Here is a 24,448-nt window from a genome sequence, read left to right as displayed (position 1 = left end):
ATCTCTATATATAAATTATAGATATATTACATGATACTATATACAGTATAGATAATTGTTCTGCAGTATGCAACAACATTTGTCACTGCCATTTTGAGTATTTCTTCATGCGGTCAGGTGGTACAAGTTGTATCTCTGTAACTGAAGTCCATGGAGGACTTGGAGGACAATCACGTTGGAAAGGTCATGCTGGACGTAGTGGTCTCCTCCATCTGCCTAAGGTCTTCATTTGTGTACTCCGGTTCAAAAGGGCGAAAAACTCCATCTCATTTTCTCCTCCAACTTCAAAATCATCCGACATCATTGTTTTACCTTTTTTGTTAAAGGGTCTTTGTATTAGTCTTCGCATGTTTGCTTTGTAAACAATGGGGCAGTACTTCCGTCTACGTCCAGCGTGACCTTTCCAACGTGATTACGTAATGCCTGGCGCGTCGCAGACCAGCACAAGACGAACAATTGTGGTTAAAAAGTATATAACTTTTTATTTTATTTAGAAAATGACAGATCATTTCGCTAGATAAGACCCTATTCCTCCATCCAGAGCCCTTTGAAGCACTTCAAAGCCCTTTGAAACTTGGACTTCAACAATTTGGTTACAGTTGAAGTCCATTGTGTGGAGAAAAATCCTGAAATGTTTTCCTCAAAAACTTTTTTTCCACTGAAGAAAGAAAGTCATGAACATCCTGGATGGCATTGGGGTGAGTAAATTATCAGGAAATTTTCATTTTGAGGTGAACTAATCCTTTAAAACCTCAGATCACGTACAGCTCATATAATGCTCATATAACAGCTCATTTGTTGGTGAGGTAGAGAATGTTTATCTAATGTGTTTTAAAATCAAGAAAACCATATAGGCAGACACACAGTCGTTACAGAATTTAATCTAAACTGAATTTGACACAGTGATATTTACAGCTGAGAGAAAAATAGAGAAATATTCCATAACTTTATCATGACATTATTGGTAATATCAGGTCCTGGAGAGTTATTGAGTCATTCAGGTTATCCTCTACCATTGGTTTTGATTGGAAAATATTAATGTTACTTGTGGACTGCAGGGGGCGATGTGTCTCTGCTCTGCTTATATAGTTATTTCCACACAAATCTCTCTCTTTTTTTTTTTAAATCTTTGTATGAGTCTGTTTTTCTTCATCTTTCTCCTCTGAAATGACCCTCTATGTGTCGGCAGTCACAGCTGCCCTCAAGGACGTTTTACTTACAGTACATTTTTTATTCAATTAGCCACTCGTCACAGTCCCTCTAGACTGATGTTGTGTTGTACTGTGTTTTCATTCAACATGAGGCTCACAGTTCACACACATTTTCACATCATGACACAGGCTTTTGTGTTCAGATGGCACATTGAAATTGCTTATTTTTCTCTTTAAATGCACCTCCATTTTCATTTGATCTAAAGATTTCACAATCATTCTAGGACGTTCCATCATTATTTCATGAGAATTGGTTTTAAATTCCGTAGGGGTAAAGGGGCGAAGAGGATCAAAAGCATTTCCTGCCCAGTCATGTTTGGAGAATTTCAAATGTGAATAAAATCATTTGAACTAGAAGGCCCAGTTTTATTTTTCACTTTATCCTCATCATCTTTCCACCTGGTCTTCTCTCCCGGCTCCTTCAAGGGTGTCTTCACACGCTTACCGCTGTCTTCTCGCTGTGCTGTTTAACCAGCCATGCCAACGGCTGCAAATTGAGGGTGTTATTTGGTGTTTGGAGCCGTCACTGCGTTCAAAGAGCCGCCGCTGGTCTTCCTTTATGAAACAATGACAGATGTACTGAGAGGAATGAGTGACGGAAAATATGGAGGGGAGATGTGAAGGTGGAGTTAAGGTCATTAATGTAATCTTTTGAGGATGGAAGCTGCATGCACAGGTAGAAAATAAATGCTGTTTTACTTCCAATTTGTTCAACCATTTGGGACATAGAATTTAAGAAAACCCTGCTGGAAAACAATAATTATTTATTATTTTTCCTGCACTAGTGGTGCAGAAATTACACACCTCAGGAAACTGATTTGATGGTCTTGCTTGATTCAGCACCATGGACAGCAGCTTTCCGTTTACAGTTCCAGCATCCATTGTGAATATGTTTCATTATTTGGGTTTATAAAACTGAAAAACCCAGCTACACAGTCACTTAAATAACACACTACTGCACAACACTACACTAAACTGCTTCATTTTACTGATTACACATAGAGTATACTCAAAAGGAAGACTCTCATTTGACTGCCCCACACAACCTCAATACAGTTTATTGAATGAATAATCACACCTCCATTTCACGCTTTTGTTGTGAAAGTACACAACAGACATGCTCTAATGTATTTGTGCGATGTGTAATAAACACTGTTGAAAATACTGCCATATAGCGCTGCTGTAAAAGTTTGACATGTACATGTCTCAAATGCGTGTCTCATATTTTCATTTAATTTATGTTCAGTGTCAATGTCTGTTTAATATTCATGCAACTCAGCAATTTTAAATGTGTGAAAGAGGAGAGAGTATCATCAGCCTATCTGAATATTTCACTGTTTAATTAAATGTGGTTTAACTGAACATTAGATGTAGAGAGAGAGAGAGAGAGAGAGAGAGAGAGAGAGAGAGAGAGAGAGAGAGAGAGAGAGAACAGCCCACTGGCTGAAAGAGAGGATGATGCATCAGAGAGCGAGAGAAACAGGGACGATGATGATGATGGAGGCAGGAGAAATGAACAGAGAGAAGAGAGTTTCACAACACTGATCAGGAAGCAGGTGCTGGACCTACATCCACATCAGACTGAAGTCAGAGGAGAAATGGACGTGCGAAAGGACTCGATGAGCTCCAGCATCTGACCGGACGAACTTCTGATTCACAGAAATCTAGTCTCGAGATCATCGATCCGCAGTTATTCTGCGTTCTGCGTGTTTCGCGGGATATTCTCCTCATTTCGCGCCTTTAAATCTGAAGCTGCACCGCATGAACGCAGGCTGATGATGAATATAAAACACATCAGGTTCGTCATATAATGGGGATCGAGGACGCGAGCATGAGGAACGGACGGGCTCTGTCCGATCAGTGGGCCGACAGCGTGGTGGTCCGGCCCCGGACGACCGAACAGCACATCACAGTCCACAAGAGGCTGGTGTTGGGGTTCGCCATCTCCATCCTCACCCTCATCATCGTCACGGCCATCGCCATCACGCTGAGCGTCAGCTTCGAGAGATGCGCCGCGGAGAGCAGCGGGGCTCTGGCCGCGAACGGCTCCAGCAACAGTAAGTGGAAACAGTCCCGGGACGGGAACATCAGTCACAGAGACACAGAGGACGGCCAGCAGCCCTGGAGAAATCTGCGCTTACCGGCCACCCTGCGCCCGCGACACTACGACCTCCGACTGTCCGTGAACATGGAGAACTTCAGCTTCTCAGGCGAGGTGAACATCGAGTTTGAATGCGTCAACTCCACGAAGTTGATCGTGCTGCACACGGACCGGCTGGAGGTGGAGAAAGTGCTGGTGTTTTCGGATAGTAAGAAAGCGGGCGTCATGAGGATCCAGCGCCGCTTCCACTATCAGCCCAAGCAGGTGTTTGTGATCGCGCTGCACAGAGAGATGAAGCCCCTCAGAACATACAAGATCAACATCACCTTTCACGCGCTCATCGAGCACGAGCTCTTGGGCTTCTTCCGCAGCTCGTACGCGCTGAATGGAGAAAGAAGGTAAAAGGGGTTCAGTGTCCGTCTCAAAAAAGTCTCTCATATGATAATCAGGTGTTGATATAATGTCCTGCTGTTGCCATGGGAACTTCTGATACTGATACTGATACTGATACTGATACTTATGCGCAGTTAAACACAAGCCGTGTTTTGGCTGAATTAACTGCTTCAAAATACAAAGATAATATTGCAGTTAATGTTAGGCTAAATCACAATAAATTAATATGGGATCTCATTCAAATAAGAATCTCACTATCATGTTTGAATTCCAAGTTGCCCAAGTTTTACAGCAGTAACAATGATAACTGTATTGTTATTTTACCAAAAAAACTATGCTTACCATGATTGGTTTTGTTGGAGGTAAAAAGAGTTTAAACAACTCGTTAAATTCTTTACAAAGTATATTTAGTATACGTATATAATATGTTTTACTATAGTAACATTAACCATAGTTGGTATTTTATTTAGGCTGTGTTTTATTTTATATGTATGTGAGGTTCATTTATTAGCAGTTTATTTATTTTGTGATGATTATGCTTGTCATGCATTGTTATAGATGAGTGCCAGTAAAAATACAACACATGAGGTGGCATGTTGAACAATCACAAACATCAAGATGTCCCAAGAAAAACAAAACATAATCTCTGAATCTTCATCCATAAAATTAACAGCTTTAAAGGGATAGTTCACCCAAAAATGAAAATCTTGTCATCATTTTCATTATGTACAGTTAAGATGAGCATCACCCTCAAGTTGCTCCAAACCTGTACACTGTAAAAAGTGCTACACCCACAAAGTAGGTTTTATATATTTAAAATATTTGTAATCTAGTTTATTTTATTGGTTTTATACAAAAAAGTATCAAAATACTTCATCTTTACTTAAAATATATCAGTTTTTATATAACAATATATTTTAAATAAAACCCATGCAATTTATTTGGGTAGTTATTTGTATGTGGTCGTTGTGTACAACAAATGCTATAAAAGTGAGTTGACAATGCACAATTTATTTAAGCAGCTGTCGATGTGGCAGGTGTGTTCATCAAACGTAAATATTTTAAATTTTATAAGTTGGCATTATCCCTTTTGTCACTGGCGGGGACCTTCCAGGCAGATGCAATCTTCCTCAGCACTTTAACTGTTTGGTCGCTGCAGCGGATCTGAATTTCAGGGTCTGATTAACAAGGTAAGTTGAGCACATTTAGCCGAATGACTGGTGATGTAAAGGCACACGAAATTGCTTTCTCTCCACTAGGGAGCTGAGGTTAGGTTTGCAAATTGTATAGCTAGCTATCCTGCACACATGGTAAGCTAAGATGGCAGCACAGTGTGGTCGATCGGCAGACAACAGCGGTTGACCGTGCTGTTAATATGAAATTAGTTCTAGTCATGCCTACTATGTGTTTTAAGGCTTGGGCTTTAATTTTGCCAATATCACTTTTAATCGTTAGTTAGCGTAAACTTAAACTGATTATTAGTAGGCTACATAGTACTAGTTAACGTGTTTTATCTAACTTAGGACTTTTAGCTTACCGTTTAATGTCAAATATTATTTTAAGTTAACGCTAAAAGTGATATTATTGGTAAAATTAAAGCCAAAGTATACTTAAAACACAAAGTAGGCATGACTACATCACTTAAATTAATCTCCGGTGGACGGTGGGGTGCTCGCGTTATCAGCAGCAGTGTTTAAAAACGCATAGGCCTACAAGTTACGTAGGTAATAATTAGTTGCACAAATGCCCTCAGTTATATTTTTATATTGCACAGATTAAATTTCGGGATCATATGCGATCGCAATTTCGAGCCTTCAGGCAATAGTTTTGCGGGCAAATAAGGGAAAGTAAGATGTGGTGTTTTATAGACACCACTTTGTTTTGTGTGTTGTGTGTCTTTGACAGGACTCGGAGATTATGTTAGTATACTTTTGCATTACTAAAGCAGATGCACAGATTAGACTGTAGAGATGTATGCTTAGTCTGTCTGATTTTAGAGATTTGATCCACGTTATTTTAATGCTGCATATAGTCAATTAATGACAGATGTTTGGTTGAAAAAAAACCCTTAAACTATTTCTAACCTATTACTTAAAGAAGTTACATTTACAACTGATTTTTAACCTTATTTCTAACATGTATTTTCCTGGTCTTTAGATACCCAAGCTTTTTTGTTACCTGGGGTCTTTGAGCTTCACATCCAGGTAAGAAAAACTTCAGAATATAATTATAATTAAATTCAATATAAAATATAAAAATAATTCAATTACAATTTGATCAGATTATACTTTTTGACAGGATTCATCTGCCTCTGTGGAGAAAAGGAGAGAAGTGGTCCTGAGATACCTGATTGAGTACATGGGGAAGAGACAGGAAGACCTCATCATTGTCCACCACGTATGTATTGGGCTTAAAGCTACTTGTCTATTTTTATGTCTGTCCCATTGAGCACATTTATGTCCAAAAGACGTCTTTTCAACGTCTTTGTCAAAAAAGTTGTATCACTGAGGAGCCAGAATGAATGTTATGACGCCTTTTTTGACAGGTTCTGTAAGTCCAATATAGACGTTCATGGAACCTCCATACAAGGTTAAAAACTAGTTCAGATGTGGACATATTTAACGTAATTTAATGTCTCATTTAGACAATTTAAACTGTTCCTGGACCAAATAAACACTTTCAGGATGCATTAAATTAAAACTTGTGTTTATTTCAACATAATTTCTAATTGCAAAGCAACTCACAGACAGTGTGTGTTTGTCCAAAAATCATGAAATCATTACTGTCTACTTAGGGCAGGCAGCTTAAGGTCCCTGGTTCGAACCTGATTTCTCTCACGATCCAAATATGTGTGAATTACAGATGCTAAGCTGTCTAAAGGTGTCAGTGCGTGTTTGTCCAAAAATCATGAAAAGAAACTTCACTGTCTGTGAATTGCTTTGCAATTGCACATGGAAATTACATTGAAATAAATGTGAGTTTTAATTTAATATATCCTGAGAGTGTTTATTTGGTCTAGAATAAGTATAAATTGTCCAAATGAGACCTTAAATGATGTTGAAAATATGTCCACATTGTCCACATCTGAACTAGTTTTCAACCTTGTATAGAGGTTCCATGAACGTTCATTACAGAACACCTCAAAAAAAGACGTAAAAACCTTCATTCTGGCTCCTCAGTGGACGTCTTTTCAACGTACGTCTTTGTGACAAAGACGTTGTAATTACGTTTTTTGGACATAACTTTGCTTAGTGGGTGTATTAATATTGTGACGATATGGGGTGATTATGTTTGCTCTTGAAAGATATTTAAACTATATCTTAATTAACAGTAATGTGATGACCAATCAGGTACAGGCAAGGACAATATTGCATTTGTTTTATTGTAATGCATCCTTTGAACCAGAAAAAGACAACACTCATGCTAGAGTAGATCATAATAGTTTAGTACCCACACTCTATGACATTGTCATGGTAGACTTCACTCTGGTCACATGTTCTAGTCACAGTATCCGTCTAGTATCCACCACCTTTTGCAACAAAAGTACAATTATGACTTTGTGTGTTATGTCTTCTACCTGTCTGCTATATTCATCTTATTTCCTATTTGTCTGACCAAACTCTTGATTCTTTTTTTGTCTCCACCAATAGAGTCGGGCTGAAACAGAGGTGCACGCTGAGCTTGGCAGTTGCCCACTGAAAATGTACATGTGCCATCACCCCGACATGATTGGGATTATCATATAAGGACAGCCCATGGTCAGAGGTGTGCCAAACCTGTCGAAAGCATGCTGCCTCCTGTTTGGACTTACCTATGCTCTCGACCCCAAGTACCCCTCAAAACTGGTGTATACTTGAGATATATTAGAGGCTTTTTGTGGGATTGGACCCTGTGCATCCTAAGCCATCATCATGTCATTTTTGACAGTACAGTTCCAGTGTGATAGAATGTGATGTTATGACTCACATTTACCTTTATCCAAACATTGCAGATTGGGCAGTTTGGATATTTCAATGTACTGTTCAGAACAGGTTGAAAATACACTTCTACAGTGTTTGTTTTATATTGGTGTACATGTGCGGGCACATTTATTTGATGTTTTGTAGCCACTGTTAAAAGTGACACTTGTTGATATTGAATTTATTGAATAAATTGTCTTCAATCTATCTTCTCATCTTTTTCTTCTTCAATTGAATTTGTAATTGTTATTGACAAAGTCTATTTATGTAAAGTTAATCACTGTAATGCAGGATACAGACATTTAGATTTATTTTCTGAGGTTATAGCCAGGACTCAATTAAAATGTTTAAAGTTAATTTTACTAAGAAAATAAAGTTCATAAAACCTAATTAAAATGAGTACAGGTTACTTGTAGCAACCCATAAATAAGTTACCTGTACCAATAAAAGTAAGTTTATCTAACTAAGTAATACTAGTACTATTAGTTAACTCAACTCGATTTTGTTGCATTTGTATTAAGTAATGTTAAAGTGTTCAATATACTTAAAAAAGGCTGCAAGTTGAATCAACATAAAACATCCAATGCAGCCGCTTGCCTCACTTTTTATAAGTTAGATCTAGGTATTACTTTTTACAGTGTATGAGTTTCTTTCTTCTGTTGAACACAAAAGAAGATATTTTAAAGAATGTTGGTAACCAGACAGTTGACGGTGGCCAATGACTTTTATTAATATGAAAATGGCCACCGTCAACTGTCTGGTTACCAACATTCTTTAAAATATCTTATTTTGTGTTCAACAGAAGAAAGAAACTCATGCAGTTTTGGAGCAACTTGAGGGTGAGTAAATTATGACAAGATTTTTATTTTTGGGTGAACTATCCCTTTAAATCCATCTTTAGGTTAGGCCGTTCACCTGTAAATTCTAGTCTAGCATTATTATGTGTATGTAATTTTACGACTTGGTCTCAGACTGTAACTGTTCCTCAGTGTTCAGGGAGGTCAGAGGTCACACAGATCTGAACACTATAGTTATACCTCTGGGTATTGAAGTCACAGCTGTGACTGACACTGCACTCAATGTCTCATTTACTGTCACACACTGAGACTCGCATATAATCATGGGAAGTTTTCCAGCACAGTGATAAACGCTCATAAACCCACACAGTTAGATTTACATCAGAAATAACCTTCAAATATAAACTATTTATGCAGTTACTACCATTATGCATTAATTTATAAACAGTATTTTGATATAAATTATAATCAATATATAAACAGATAATCCATCGATATAATATAAACAGATTAGACAATTCAAGTGTTCAGTTCATATGTGCTCCTGTTTAAACGACAACCCATTTTTATGTTTGAAAATCTTCAGATCAGTAGTTAAAATCTTTTCTAACTGTTTAAGATGCACAGTTGATTATCAGAAGCTCATATATGTGTGTTGACTGTAGATTTACAGCCGTTTACAGCCTCATATTCACAGTGATTTCACTAAATATCAACTTCTTGCTCTTGTTTTCTGGCTTCTGACTCTTTGTCCTCTGAGGGAAAAAATGTCTCGAGTCTGAATCTTTGCCGCAGGTTTTCCTGTATTTGAGACATGTTTAAGCCTTGTTTTGCCCTGAAGGGTTCGCTTTCATGGACACACTTCATAACCCTTCTGTCTGTCCACCAGTTTCCTCCTTGTCTTTTCAATAACGGCTGAACCTTCTGCTTCCTTTCAGCTGTAAACACAGCATGTTAAAGACTCAGGGCGATTCTTTCTTTCACTTAAACTTTATTGTGAGGTCTTGATATCGTAATATCCATTGAAGAGCACCTTTGAGATAAATTCAGTATGTTGATGTTGTTCAGCTCCACAGGCTGTGAAGATCCTTCAGTTTAGTGTAATCAGCGCCTGCTGGCTGCTCGTATATTCATGAACACTGAACAGCGGGATCTCGCTGGATTGAGGAAATACTTGTGTTGATGTAGTTAGACGTGATCTGAACTGATCCTCTGGTCTCTTCAGAGATTCAACAGTTTTTCCTTCTTCCTCTTCACACATTTTCTTCAACCTCGCATTGCACGTCAGTGATGTCATAATGCGCATGTATAAAACATCTCCAACAAACTCAAACATCTCCATGTGTTTCAATGCAGGGAATTTCACTCTAACATCCCTGTAGAATCTCCTCCTGTGTGTCTGTTAGTTGTCTGATTTCTCATCCCCTCCTGTCTGGTCCTGATCTTTAAATAGTGTAAAGATGTTTATATGGTACTACTAGCATCTATAAAGTGTGAATGAAATGAAGAGGTAGACAGATGGGACATTATAGACTCATTATAGATTGCTCCTGCATGAATGGTAATGAGAGTAAAAAGTTGTGACAGAAATGCAGGAGCGAGCAGAACACCCCTCCTCCCCCGTCTGATGGTCACGCTGTGGGTGGTGAAGGAAAATTCCTCCCTGTGAGGTTTGATACAGCTTTAATATCCGTTAATGCAGCTTTCTGGAATGCAGCTCACTCTTTCTTCTTAAGAACCGCTTTTCCAGCTTTCTAACTTCTTTACTTTGATACTCAGACTCAGTTCTGATTCTGATGTCCTAAATGTGTCTGTATGTAGATTATTAACGCTTCTGTTCCAACTACATGTAAGAACAATTTGACAGCTTTTTATTATTTTCTTGCCATCTAAATAGATTCACGCTGTCAATTCGCTGACATTGTGCCGTCACAGATGTGTTTAATGTTTACAGCTGTGACATGCAGATATCAAATATATCATTATTTCTGTGTATCTCTTATGTTATGTTGACATTTGATGTGATATAGTTGCTGTGGTTAAAAATCTCTAACAGTCTTCACTCCAGAAATCTCATTAGTGTGATATAAATGCACAGCGATGTGAACAGGGATGGCAGATAGCTAATTTACATTCAGAAAAGTCATGTGACTGATCAATTATGACTTTCCACTGTTGACTCCTGAACTAGTTAAATAGCATATATTTCAGCAGAGTTTTCTTTCCTCTTACCTCTCTCTCGTTCTTATTCTGCAGGTTTATTGCGGTGACGCAGTTCTCACCGACTCACGCTAGAAAGGCCTTCCCGTGTTTCGACGAGCCCATCTATAAAGCCACATTCAGAGTGAGTCTGAAACACGAGAGCTCGTATCAGTCTCTGTCCAACATGCCAGTGGAGTCTTCAACATCTGAGGAGGACGGATGGGTGACCAACCATTTCTCCAGGACGCCCCGCATGTCCACGTACTACCTGGCCTGGGCTGTGTGCAACTTCACCTACAGAGAAGCAGTTACAGACAACGGAGTCGTGGTGAGTCGCGTTTTCAGACCCTAAAACTCAAAGTTACAAACAGTACACTGAGATTTTATTATTTTATAACTTGTTTTCTAAAACCTAGAGAGCAGCATTTTAAAGCATCACAGATGTGCTTCTGACATAAAGGCTGTTCAGAAGGTTTTCTGCTTCATTTGCCAAATTCTAAGGCAGCACCTCATGTATGCTTCAAAGTGAAGGCAATCCCAGAATGCATTGCACTGAGCTCAGTAATAAAGTCAATCCAAAATAGCGAGAGAAATCAATGTATACTTAGAAAATATACACTTGATTGATCAAAAGTAGATCAAGAGTGACAGTAAAGACATTTATAATGTTACAAAAGATTTCTATTTCATATAAATGCTGTTGTTTTAAACTGTCTATTCATCAAAAAAAATCCTGGAATAATTTTTTTTTATCACAGTTTCCACAAAAATATTAATAGCAAAAATTATTGCTAACATAGTTTAATCTAATAAAAAATTGACTACATTACCCAATATGTGTGTGTGCTACTGCTATGTATCTTTAAGTTCATTAGCGTATTAAATCATTAGCTTAGCAACAGACTAACGTCAAAGTCGATTAATATTAATTGTTATTCGAGTCTCATGTGTTCAGCGTTTTTATGTGTTTAATGCTCTGCTATTTATGCTGAGTTTTCCAAATCTGTGACCTGTGAAGTTTCATCTCACTCGGGATTCTCCCAGAAGGAAGCTGCCAAGAAAGCAAGTTTTAAAACAGACCAATTATCTTGCTCACAGTCGATATGTTTATTTTACAGTACGTTTCTATAATCAGTATATAATGGTTGCACAGTGGATAATGGAAATGGTTGTCTCCACTAACATAAGTCCAGTGTCCACAAAGTCATATACGTGCTTATTAAAAGGCTAACAGTCATGTGTGCAACAGGTGTCCACTCATGCTCATGTCCATGATTGTGTTCATGACAAACTCTTCCAGGTTTTATATAAAATGTTTGATGTGATGTTGTATCACTTTCATCACATGCACTTAAAAGTTCTTTTTTTTTTAACACTGAATCCTCAGACTCTAAGCAGCTTCTTCTGTCTGCCATTAGAGAGACTCTGTTTATGAGCTGTGTTACTGATATCACGTTCAGTCATATTATACACTTCCTGACGGCTTCCTCAGTGGCTCCTGCTGTTGCCCTTGGCCGGCCTCCTCCTCATATTAATGTAATTAATCGATCTCCTTCAGCATGACCGTGCTCTCCTTTATATCAAATCATCTCTGACTGCAGTGTGTGCTTCTATCTGGGGCATTTATACCCACACTGTGGCGTGTAGCGGTTAGCCGCACGCTAGCGTCCCCATCAATCACATTAAAGCGGAAGGGTCGCCCCCTTGCTCCATTCATCACACAGATTCGGCTGTGCGGAGCGAGAGGAAAGATCGTGGGAGAGGAACGTTGGAGAGGAGAGTGGAGTTATTACTCTGGGTTTATGGGGAAACACTGATCTACCACACACACGTGTAAAGATCACCGCACACCCCGCAGCAATTGGTTGGGCATTATGTATTATGGGTTTTAAGGCCTAGTGGAGGGATCTCAAACTCAAATGACCTGAGCCAGGTGATGTTCCCCTTTGGCCAGTTGAACAGTTTTACTTAGGGTTTTTACACAATGAATTTTAATTATATACATTTATTGTTATACAGTTATTGACACATTTGACCTATCTTTCCCTCATACCCAGTTTAGTAATGATGCATGAGATTGTATTTCTTGCAAATTGCAGGCTTGTTTTTTGTTGTCATCTAACCTGCAGCTGTGCACTTATATTTGTACTTAAGGATTTAATGAGCCATGATGAAAAAATTATATAGTAGGCTACTGTTTAACAATCCTTTACAGTAAAATAATTATATTATAAACCGTGAAGGCCAAACAAAAATGCAAAAAGTGCTAAATTATTAGTGAGATGGGTTTAAGGATGAACTAATAACATTAGAAGTGCCTTTGTAACTTTATATTATTGACAAATTGAAATACTCTTCACTTTACTTGCACATAATTGTGCAGGATTCATTACTGTATGTTTTTTCTAAAGAAATTTAATAATTCTCTCTGCCTTTTGAAATTGCTTTTCTTGTAATGTAAACAAGGTTGCATGCATGGAGAAAAATAATATCCAATAATATGATGGCCTAACATGTTTCCATCCATGTTTTCAATCAAATCCCAGATAAAATCAAACTTGTTTTTTGTTCATTCTGCTTGTTTATTGTTTCTGTTTGCTTATTGATTCTATATATTTTTTTCTTCAGTTTATACATTTATTTCTGTTTGTTTTTTGGTTGTTTGGATGCTGGTTTTGTTTGTTTAATGGTTGCATTTGGGATTTATTCAGTTCTGTTTGTTTAATGGTTTTGTTTGGATCTTTGTTCTGTTTGTTTAAAGCTTCTGTTTGTTTACTTGTTATTGGCTCTGCTTGAGTCTGGCATGTTTGTTATTTTGTTCTGTTTGTTTATTGTTTCTGTTTGCTTAATGGTTTTGTTTGGATCTTTGTTCTGTTAGTTTAATTGTTCTGTCGGTTTGTTTTTTTGGCTCCGCTTGAGTCTTTGGCAGGTTTGTTTGGTTTTGTTTGGATGTAGGTTCTGTTTGTGTATTGGTTCTGTTTCTTTTTTGTCTGCTTTGGTATTTGGTATGTTTGTTTATTGGTTCAGTTAGATAAATAATTTTGTTTGGATATTTTCTCTGTTAGTTTGATGGATCTGTTTGTTTGTTTGTTTGTCTGTGCTTGGTTGTTTGTTATGTGTATGTTCTGTATATGTTTGTTATTTATGTTCTGTTTGGATGTAGGTTCGGTTTGCTTATTGACCTCGGCTCTGTTTATTGTTTTTTTTTCTCTGCTTGTATATTTGGTACATGTTTGTTAAATGGTTTTGTTTGGATTGTGTTCTCTTAATTGAAAGTTTTTGTTTGTTTGTTCTGATAGGGTGTTTGGTAAGTTAATTTTTATTCTCTGTGCTTGGATGTTTGCTATGTTTTTTATTGGTTCTGTTTGTTTATTTGTTCAGTTTGAATGTTGGGCAGCTCATTCAATTAAATGGAAATTTAAGTGGTTCAGCTCATTGGTTAAGAGGTGCTTAATTTGTTTACAGTCTTAAGCAATTCCTCAGAAAACCTGCTCCATTAACATGAACATAACTGCTAATTGTTGATTTGTATTGGTTGTTCTGCTATAAAATCAGATTGTAACTTGAATGCTCTCTAAAGACTAGTGTAACTAGCAATTTTGAATGAATACAATTTAACTTTAATGTTCCATATCTTGCATTATGTTCTGTTATGACCAAGCCATTTCAGATACAACCCTGTATGTTCTGCAACCTCTGGGAGAAATGTCTAACAATATCTGGAGAAAAATGTATTTTCCAAACCTGAAAATAAATCATGCTGTCTGTGGCCCGCTCTCCAATATGATTTGAAGTCTAAGCTTGGATGTTTGTTTCATCTATCTTCACCAACCTACATTGTTTAGTCAACCTGCTGCTGTGTGTGAATAATGCTGAGTCTTCATCTTCACACGCCTCTGTTTTAGTGAACGTGACCTTTGTTTAGCCTGTATTGACCACTGGACTCTCTCTACTCAAGTCAAGTCACCTTCATTTATATAGCGCTTTTAACAATACAGATAATACAGATTGTACATATTGCAATTTGACCCTCAGAGTCTTCAGACTCGTGATTTCTCAAACAAACAAATACTAACACTCAACAGGGGTTTCCCTTTCTGACCATGCATAATTTTTTACTTATTGTATTATATTAGTTAAAGTGCTAAAATAAGAGAAACTGATTGTCTTAAAGCAGCACATTTCATTCATAACACGGTAGCAGCCGTTATTAAATGCACTGGTTTAGTGTCAGTCAGTTTTTATTTATTTTATCATTGTTCTTGTAATATCTAATCAATATTCAACACCACTATACTAAATATTCTCATTACATATTCATGAAATTACTCAGCCTGATCAGAAAAGCATGTTTACTGCATTTAGTGGACAAAATTATGGTTTTAGCAGAAGAATACAAATGCCTTCAAACGTCTATGTGGGTTTAGCAGCATGAATGTCCATCTTGATTTATTCTGGTTTCGTGCTGTCAGGCTGTTAAACCAGTCAAACTGGTCTAAACAACACAAGCTGGAGACTAGTTATATTTTCTAACAGGGAATCATATTTTGTAAAATAAGAAGATACATTTCACATATTGCACAGTTTTTATGGCACAGTTTAGACCTTTATAGCAATGCATTTGTGCCTGAAGTATCTCTCACATATAGACATGTATAGTGCAATAACTCAACAGGTTATTAACTCAACAGGTCAAGTGCTCCTTGTCATTTCTGAGTGTGTTAACTAAAGCTTCATCTTTTCATTTGTTTGTGGATCAATGTTGAGCAGCCACTCATTGAGACTCTCTATTAAAGTCCCCATGCAATCAAAACATTAGACAAAATTAACATTTAGACGATATAAGAAAATTTAAAACGTACAGTCTCTCACTTCCACCAATATGGATCAATAATTTTGATGACATCACTCTGCACTTTGGTTTCTGTCCAATCAAATGGTCTAAAACGTCCCACCCCTTACACTATAAATATGCGGTCTATTTAAATAAATCGGTCATTTGTTCACACAATTACTATTTTCTATATGGTGAATGGCACATAGTGCACTATATAGGGGATAGAGAACGATTCAAAGAGTGTAAATATGCTTTCCATTGGGGCGAATGAAGTTTGGTTTCACATTAGTGTCACGTGAACCGCCGCAGCGTGCACACAGTCTGCTCCAGTCCAGAGACACGATAGCACAGATCGGATCACGTGCGCGAGTCGACGCAACGGTTAGAGGAGAAACGGTTAGAGATTAGGAGGAAACTTCGGCTTTACCGAGGTCAACGGCTCTGGCTGAGCTGTGATATAAACTAAAAGCTATTTGCTATTTTAAAAAAGGGGAGGAGCTGTTCGGTATGTCCCGCCCTGTCTTTTTGCTTCAGTGGAAATTACGTCAACACATTGTATGCTGCGTGTTTCAATGCACTTCAGTGGGCCTTTAATGTTCAATTAACCCCATTTAAGTCTCTGTCAAGCTGCCTTCAACAAAACCAAACAAATGAAGCAGTCAGCTCTAGAGTCAGATTGAACAATCTCCGCAATGGCTGATTAATGAAGCTTCTCTTGATTGTCAACTTGAGCACTTTGTCTAATTACAGGTTGATTTAAAATCACATAGATTTGATTGAGCTTTGAATCATTTCCACAGCCGTCCATTCATCTTTATATCAGACATAGAGCTGATCGATACGGTAGCAACATGTGATGTAAACAACACATAATTCAATGTGCATTGCTGCCAGGCTCTGAAACAAAGGCTTGTTTTGCACGGTAACTCTGTTAGTGTAGGAGGACATTCATTCTGACTGGATGGATGCCCGTTCAGAAAGCTGTGCTGTGCATCAGCCTTCGGCTAAAAGAAACCAAGATCATTTTTACTGTGAGAATACATTTCCCACAGAGCCACACCTCACACATTTTCTTTCACACTTGTTCTCTTCCCTCTCACACACATATAATCGTAAATACAGAATAAAGGATCTTGCAATCATGCAAATGCTTTGTCTTTGCTTTCTAATTTGTTTCTAATTTGTTTCCAAAGATAAATGTCTAAAATGCTATTTTAATAAACTACAGCTTTAAAATGGATGGAAATGAGCAAAGATGTTTACATTTTTAAATACATGGAGGAGTTTTTCATCAGCTAGTCTAATAACATTATGGCTTATGGAAATATAGCCTAAACAATTCATTTGTTTGCCATAACTTGTTCGCCATAACTCAAATAGAACAGACTCCCCCCCATCCAAAAGGATTTTAAGACAAATTAAAAGATAAAAGATAAAGCCATGTATCAAAGCTCTAAGGTAAATCACACAATTACAAACTTTGATTTAAACAAAACAAGTTTATGAAAACTGGAAAGAACAAGACTACTTCTTTTATGAGTGAATGAACTACTCATCCTATGAAGCACAGCAAATTACTAAATCGAATCAGAAAAAAAATGGTACAAAATATGAATTATAAATATAAAACCTATATGTTTAAAGTTAATATAGTCAGCATATTATGTCTCAATTCATTAAATGTGTGGACTCTTCAATATGCAAAAGTTGTGTAATTATAAATACTGTATATGAGCTCATCTGCCTGCTATCTACAGAAAATAAAAGGTTTTTTTACATGTGGATTAGGTGACAGTAATACTTTTTAATGCCTCACACACTTTTGAGGGGTGGCAAAAAGTGCACTTGAAAGACAAATGCAAAATTCACAAGCCAGATGAAGCATTTGTCAGATATTTTCACCAAGGATTACTCTTTCAAGTTATCCTTGAGGGAATTCAGATTAGGACTAAACCCAGAGCCGTACAAGAGTACATTCAGCACCTGACACAATTTGACTTTTGTTCTCCCTCTCTTCCCATGTTGTGTTGATGTAGATTCGGCTGTACGCCAGGCCTGACGCCATCCAGAGCGGATCGGGAGACTACGCTCTGCACATCACCAAGAGACTCCTGCAGTTTTACCAGGATTACTTCAAAGTCAAATATTCCCTCCCGAAATTAGGTAAGACCGGCGGTGAAATGTCTTCAGCTTTGTCTGGCTTCAGTGAAACGGCAATAAATGTTCTTCTCATGGGAAAGCGAGGGATTTTTCATTGCTTCATTTGTACTGCCAGTCGGTTCTGTGTGACTTCATGTTTTGTGTTCGTGTGAAGAGGTGAAGGAGTCTCAATAGCAACTCAGTTCTTGCATTTATTGATCCCAAAAGCATTCTAGGCTGTTTGTGGTTGTGTTTGGTGTTGGGAATTAGAGCACACACACACACCATGCGTGTGGTTTTAAAGTGTGTGTAGTTTTAAGTGTGAGTGTGGTTGTGGTGGACTGGCTCACATCAGACTGTGTCGCTCCATTGGGTTCCTGTCAGTTCTCTGACTTCATTTGAATATAGCCATCAATCTCTCTAGGCGTCTGTCTGTCACTCTCTTCCCCCGCCTGCTCTCTTCCTCTCTAAATGTGTGTGTTTCATGTAGGCTGTGTATTTCAGTGCACATGTAATATTAATCATGTTCCTCTCTTAAACGCTCTCTGGGAAGCATTTGCTCTGCTTGCTAATAGGGTTAAGACCCTCTCAGTATTCACACACAGACTACATCTCAGTGATTTTCTCTTTGAATTTCTTTCATTCTCATTTTCACCTTCTAGTAAATCCAGCGTAAGCTATTAGCTGTGTTCGGGAACATGGCAGTCGGTCTGCTAGTTTGCAGCAGCCATCCAGTCAACCTAGACCAGCTAATATGTTTCTAAACCACAGCGACCAGCTTAAGCTTTTCCAGCAGGGGTTTCTAGGACTTTAAATCTGTAACTAAATCTGCAATTAAATCCTAAATATTTAGTGGTGATAAGGAAAATTTAGCACTCTTGCTAATGTTAGCATGTATTACTTTGTGAAAAAGAAGTGTACTTAAAATCATCATGAAATGGAAGTTGCTATATAGTCTTTTCTTTCTTTTTTTCAAAACGGCTTCTCAAACAAGAAAAAAATGTGGGCTTGATTTTGTCCTTCAGGAATTGAGTCTTTGGATCGTTACAGTTTGCTATTGCTTCTGCTGAACACAAAAGAAAATATTTTGAAGAATATGGGAAACCAAATTGACTTCCATAGTATGGAAAAATAGAAGTCACTATAGAAGTCAATGGCACCCATCAACTGTTTGGTTACCCATATTCTTCAAAATATCTTCTTTTGTGTTCAGCAGAAGAAAACAAGTAATAAAAACTCAGTGAGTGTTTTAGCGCAATTTTCTGACAACACTAAGAGATAGTAAAAGGTTTTTTTTTTTTTTGTTTTTTTTTTGTGTGCGTTCCCGCGATTAGACCTTCCTTAACATAATGCCGAAAACCCGAAGTCTCTAGGTGGTCTGGTTGAGGAGGAGATAGAAGTGCAAGATTGGTGCGCACAGACAGAACAGAAATCATGAGTTAACAATCGCAATTTTGTCCGTAGGAAAATTGCGCTAAAAAATCATACAGGTTTCGAGCAACTTGAGGGTGAGTAAATGATGACAGAGATTTAATTTTTGGGTTAACTATCCCTTTAATATAAATTTAAGCTATGATATATTTTCTTTTAATTGTAAATACCATGCAATCAAGTGTTAAAAACATTACATTCAGTTTGCACTATAGTATATTATTTTAAAGTATGTGAGGTAGTAGGTCTTTCACAATAGTTAACAGAATATGACAGTGGCTCAATAGCCTCTGGCCTCAGCTGTAAGTTTTGTGCAGTTTTATTACTGTTGCTCTATTTATTTACATCCTGCAGGATCATTTCACTGAATCTTTTTAAACATGCTGAACCCTTTATTGAGGCTGGAGATTTTGTCACCTTCTAAAAAGATGGTCACGTCTGGCTGTTAAAATGTCACATCAAAGACGCTGCTTTTGCAAAGGAACAGTTTGTTTTCAACTCAGTTGGTGACCTTAAGATACTTTTGACATGTACTCATTAATGTTGCTTGTCACTACTAAACTGATGGGTGAGATGGTTTCAGCGTGAAGTGCGGCTTCATCTGAGAAATGATGTGGACGTAATGAATGCGTCCGTTACGTAAAGACACCATCTGTGTGTTGAGTGTTGGAGCAGTTGCAGCCCCTCTGGTCTCCAAACAGGGACATTCTGTCTTTCTGTTCATGCAAACGAGAAAAATAAAGAGAAATGAATTCAGAGCGTACAGGTTAAAGACGGCACGCTAGGAGCAGATCACATTCAAGTCCTTGAAGCACCTCACACAGATGTGTTTTAAAAGCTTTAAAAGGTTTTAAAAGGTTTTTAAGGTTTATGTAGTCTGAGAGATTTTAGGCCATTTGTTTTGTTCCTTCTTTGACTTAAATACTAAAGTTCTTTGTATCCGCGGCTCTTGGCATGTGATTTGTCGCTAATGGCATAACGATTTCTTTCAGAAGAAACAACGACACAAACCGCAACACGACCCATTCATCAAAGTGGCCCATTGTTCACCCGCCGAATCTGAAGCAGAGTCCAATTAGAGCAACTTAATCAGAGCTGCCATTTACTGTGACTGGCAAATAAGAGACAAAGAGCCACTTTCTCTCTTTCTCTGTTCCTCTCTTTCATTCACTCTGTCTTTTAAAGAGGGCGAAAAACTGAATGACAGTAAAAAGATTCAAAGAATGATGCAAACCAGGGGAGAAAATGGACTTTGTTGTCGGATAGCAGTTAATACCTTCATATGATGATCAGAAACCGGTTTCATGCCTTTGACACAAAAGCTTCCAGAAGCTTCCTCATCAGTGAAGAGTCACATGCAGAATGATAATAAGATGAAGAATCAGAGCGGAGTGTGTCTACATCCATTTAGCTTTCATTACATCAACAAGTGTCTTCAGCTGCAAGTATCAAACTGTCAGATGCTTCTGGGAGTTGTTGTGAGGACGCTCTTTAGGTCCCAATGAACAGAGAAATAATCAAATCTGTCATAAGTAAGCGTTTGCATCAGAGTCGCTTTCACCGTCTGGTGCTCAAACATTGAGTCAGTTTGTATATCAAATGAAATGCTGCTCAGAGATGATAAAATGGTCTCAAATGGGGGTCAAATATCCCTTTGAGTGAGCAAAATAACATTTTTAACAGAACACTTGATTACAGTCTATTGATTATTACATATTGCACAGTACACATAAATGAGTGACATTCAGTTACTATTTTAAGTGCATTGCATTGTGGGGAACAGTGCTGCCAACAATGTATTCTATAGATTCAGTATTCAGGTAGAACGCTATTTAGAACATGTTACATTTTATTTAATAAAAACATGCTTCACTGTCAAATTTATTTATTATTTAAACTCTGACTTGACAGCTGTTTGAGTCTACAGTCGATATGAAAAGTTGAAGACTGTAATGGAGCACATCATCTGTTTGTCATAATAAAGAGACAGTGTGAGCGGTTGAAGTAGCATTTAGCACGTCCTTTGAGAGGGACGCGATCTTTCTTAGACATTGATCTACAGTAAGTGCTTCTCAGAGAGAGATCAATGATCTATCAAGAAGAGGCCGAGTCGCTCCAGACTCTTCTTAAGTCTGACAGCAGAATCTGAGTGACAGATACGGATGAATGCAAAAGGAAATCCAATGCGTGACAAATGTGGACAAATGTTAATTTTCCTTTGCTGTTAAAACCAGAGAAGGATCAGCTGTGTGTTTGTGTGTGTGTGTGTGTGTGTTAGAAGAGATTCAGTCCATCGCAACTAATCAGACCAATCAAATCCCAGTGTCATTCATTGGCTGTTATTCCTCTTGAACGTCCTTCATGTTGATCCAGGAACAAGTTCCTCTTGGCTGAATCTCATAAAGCCTAGAGATCAGATCCAGCTCAGAATCACACATGTGACCTTCAGATTTATTTAAACCCACTGCATGATGGGAATGATGACATTTATCACAATCACCTTTGGGCCCTCCCTACTTTATGAGATTACAGTGAGAAGAGAGCATTCTGGGCAATTTCATGTCATGGGAGATCAGTAACAGTGCCAGAGCTGGAGAGATCAAACTATATGAATTAATCTGAGAGAATGAGACATTAAAGACTGGCAGAGGGACGCCTGAGCATCTTTCAGATACAGTGTTTTCTGAGGTGAGTGATTGATTTTGAGGAGGATGAGACTGTTTTTTATTTCCTTGTTTTGAATGAGTTCATTTCTTCGCTCATTTTTGCAGTTCATGTTCTCTGCAAGGACATCTTTCACTGCTCTATTTTAACCATCAATATTTATTATCAATACAACTGTGACACTGCCATTTCTCTTTTAGTTTGCTTCATCTCACTCTTTTATTTCTTTCTTGCTCGCTCGTTCAGTGTCTTTCCTCCCTCAATCCTGGAACACAAAAAAACTGAAGCATAAACTGCACTTTTAAATACCTATTTTTTGTCTCGATCGCTATCTCTGTGTGATTGTTCAGGCTCGGGCCCTTAATACAAAAAAATCCCAAGGATAATAGTAATCTCTTCTAGAATTCATTAAAGCTAATCATCAAGGTCGGACGAGGGGCGTTTTGAAAGCGCCCGCACCATCAATGTGAAAGTGACGGTCATAAAACTGAAGGGTATTTCACTAGAGATGAAAAATGAGGCACATTATTAAAGAATCACAAAGCTGCCGTATGTCTGATGAATGTTAACAGAGTGACGCTCTCAATCCCTCTTCTTTTACTGAGAAACAATGTATAGAGTGTTTGCAAAGTGTTTCTCAAACCTGACCTTTGACCCTTCAAGATCTTCTATATGCTTACTGGTGTGCTTTTCAAGAGAAGGAGGTTCAAATTCATTTATTTTAACAGCATTTCCGTTATATTTAAATGTGCCATTATGATTGATGAGCTCATTTTGATCATAGATCGCTCCTTATTAGAGCACAAAATCATAATCCTCATCACAAGAAACAGAAATCTCCAATTCTCGATTCGTCTGGTATGAAATAAAAAATCCAACCATTATTAACTTTCTTTTCCTCACATTTTAATGAATAATTTCCCAGCACTGACTGAGAGCTTTATGTTTTTTTCCATTACCAGCCTCTCAAAGCGAGAGCTCATTCACAATGCACTAATACGATAAGTGTGTGTGACGGGGTCTGTTTTATGTTGCTGTTTATCATAGAAAGTTATTAGATCACACAAGGTCACATGATCAAAGGAGACGTCTTGACACATGAGCTGTCACATTCATTCTTTGGATGGTGCTAATAAACTACAGGTGTCTGCAACTTCTCTATTAATATTACATGAGCTTTGCTTTGCATTTCAATACGAGCTAGAAGCCTTCATCATCTACATATAATAGCGAGAGCAGTTGTTATCCAAAAACACAAGTGTGAAAATATGTCATTAAAGGAAAGTTTGACAAGTTATATTATTTAAAACAATTTTTTTTGCCACATTGTATTTACCCTTTACAAAAAATAAAAATAAAAAAAGAACCCTAAAACGCATTGCAACAGCCTCCGTTACAGTTTTCATAATTAATATTTTGAGGTGTTTTATAAATATTTCACATTAATTTTTTTATTTTTTTTTATTTCAGTTTTCATTTTAATGTCAGTTAAATATTCATTAATTTTATTGTTTTTTTTGGTCATTTTATACGGTTTCTTTTATTATGATTTCATATTTTTTTTAGTTTTAGTCATTTCAGTACATCAGTTTAAACTAAATTAAATGGTGCTTTGGTTTCTAGCTGGAATAAAATAAGCTTTTTTTTTTTTTAGTTTCTATAATAACTACCATATCAAGAGAAATGTTGACTGTGAATATACTTACTCATTTATTAAAATAGACTATTTTGTCAATATTTGTGTAAAGCTTGTTAAGTGCATATCCTTTGCAACATGCTAATTTTGCTAAAGTGTATTGAATTATAATTTAATTGATTAATTGACTCTCGTTTCTCTTGTTTGGTTGTCGTGAATACAGTGCAGTATGAAGAGTAGTCTAGCGTTTCCACAACCTTGCAATATGTTGTAATTTTTCTCACTTGTCATTTCTTGCATTGAGTTTTTCATTTTCTGCTTTGAGAACTCTAGGAGCAGCAGTGTGACTGTATTCAGAGAAACACACTGACCTTTAGTGTGTTTAATCACAGCTGTGTGTGTGTGTGTTCGGCGTGATGAAAGCTAGAGCCGTGTTTCGCTCTTTCTGCTGAGTTTGGCTCTTGCTTTGTTTGAAGGCCGAGGGTGATGTCACAGGCCTCGTGTCTCTTCATCTATCAGCTGCTTTCTGAAATCTACAGCCTTCTGGTCTCTATCGATTCTGCACATCATTTTTGTTCGCCTCCTGCTGAGACTGAAAGCTGAAGCTGAAGCCGAGAAGGAGATTCAGAACAGCAAGGAGGAACTCGGCTGTTTCCTTTAAAAAGATTAAAAAGGAAGTTTGCTGATGGTTGAGAGATCCAGACATCAGATCATACTGAAAACATACAGCAGGAGAACACGACTGTGATGTTTCTGGCAGCTTGTGATGTCAGTTGAGTCTGTGTAATCTTTTCTCCAGTGTGAGCGTCTTTCCCATAATCCTCATCTATGATTATGACTGATATATTCTGTCTGTGCTGCAGGTGTGCTGTAGCTGCTCATCACTTGCTGTTTGACTCAAATTTACTGTCTCACCTTCAAGTCGAGATCAAGATCAAGTTCTTATCCTCCTGAACAGGCCATAGACCAGCTAGTTCAGACTGGTTTATGCTGGTTAATGCTGGTCTGGTCCGTCCAGTCAATAAATTCTTGCTGGGTGAACAACACCAGCATCCAAAATAAGTGACTGTCTATAAAT

At 37.6% G+C, this 24,448-nt stretch overlaps 1 protein-coding gene across 1 annotated transcript in view; it reads left to right on the top strand.

The window, feature by feature from the left end:
• The first annotated feature begins 2,676 nt into the window (after positions 1-2,676).
• The window catches only part of LOC307156790 (thyrotropin-releasing hormone-degrading ectoenzyme-like), a 124,692-nt gene continuing 102,920 nt past the window's right edge, over positions 2,677-24,448 (top strand). The window contains exons 1-3 of the mRNA XM_079868334.1: positions 2,677-3,710; positions 10,718-10,991; positions 17,537-17,663. Of these exons, the coding sequence (XP_079724460.1) occupies positions 3,022-3,710; positions 10,718-10,991; positions 17,537-17,663 (1,090 nt within the window). The 5' untranslated portion in view covers positions 2,677-3,021. The remainder of the gene's footprint in view (positions 3,711-10,717; positions 10,992-17,536; positions 17,664-24,448) is intronic.

Source organism: Squalius cephalus (genome assembly GCF_949319135.1).
Source record: "Squalius cephalus genome assembly, chromosome: 4".
Taxonomy (NCBI): Eukaryota; Metazoa; Chordata; class Actinopteri; order Cypriniformes; family Leuciscidae; genus Squalius; species Squalius cephalus.
The sequence above is the reverse complement of the archived record's forward strand: the minus strand, read 5'-3'. Positions and strand labels throughout refer to the sequence as shown.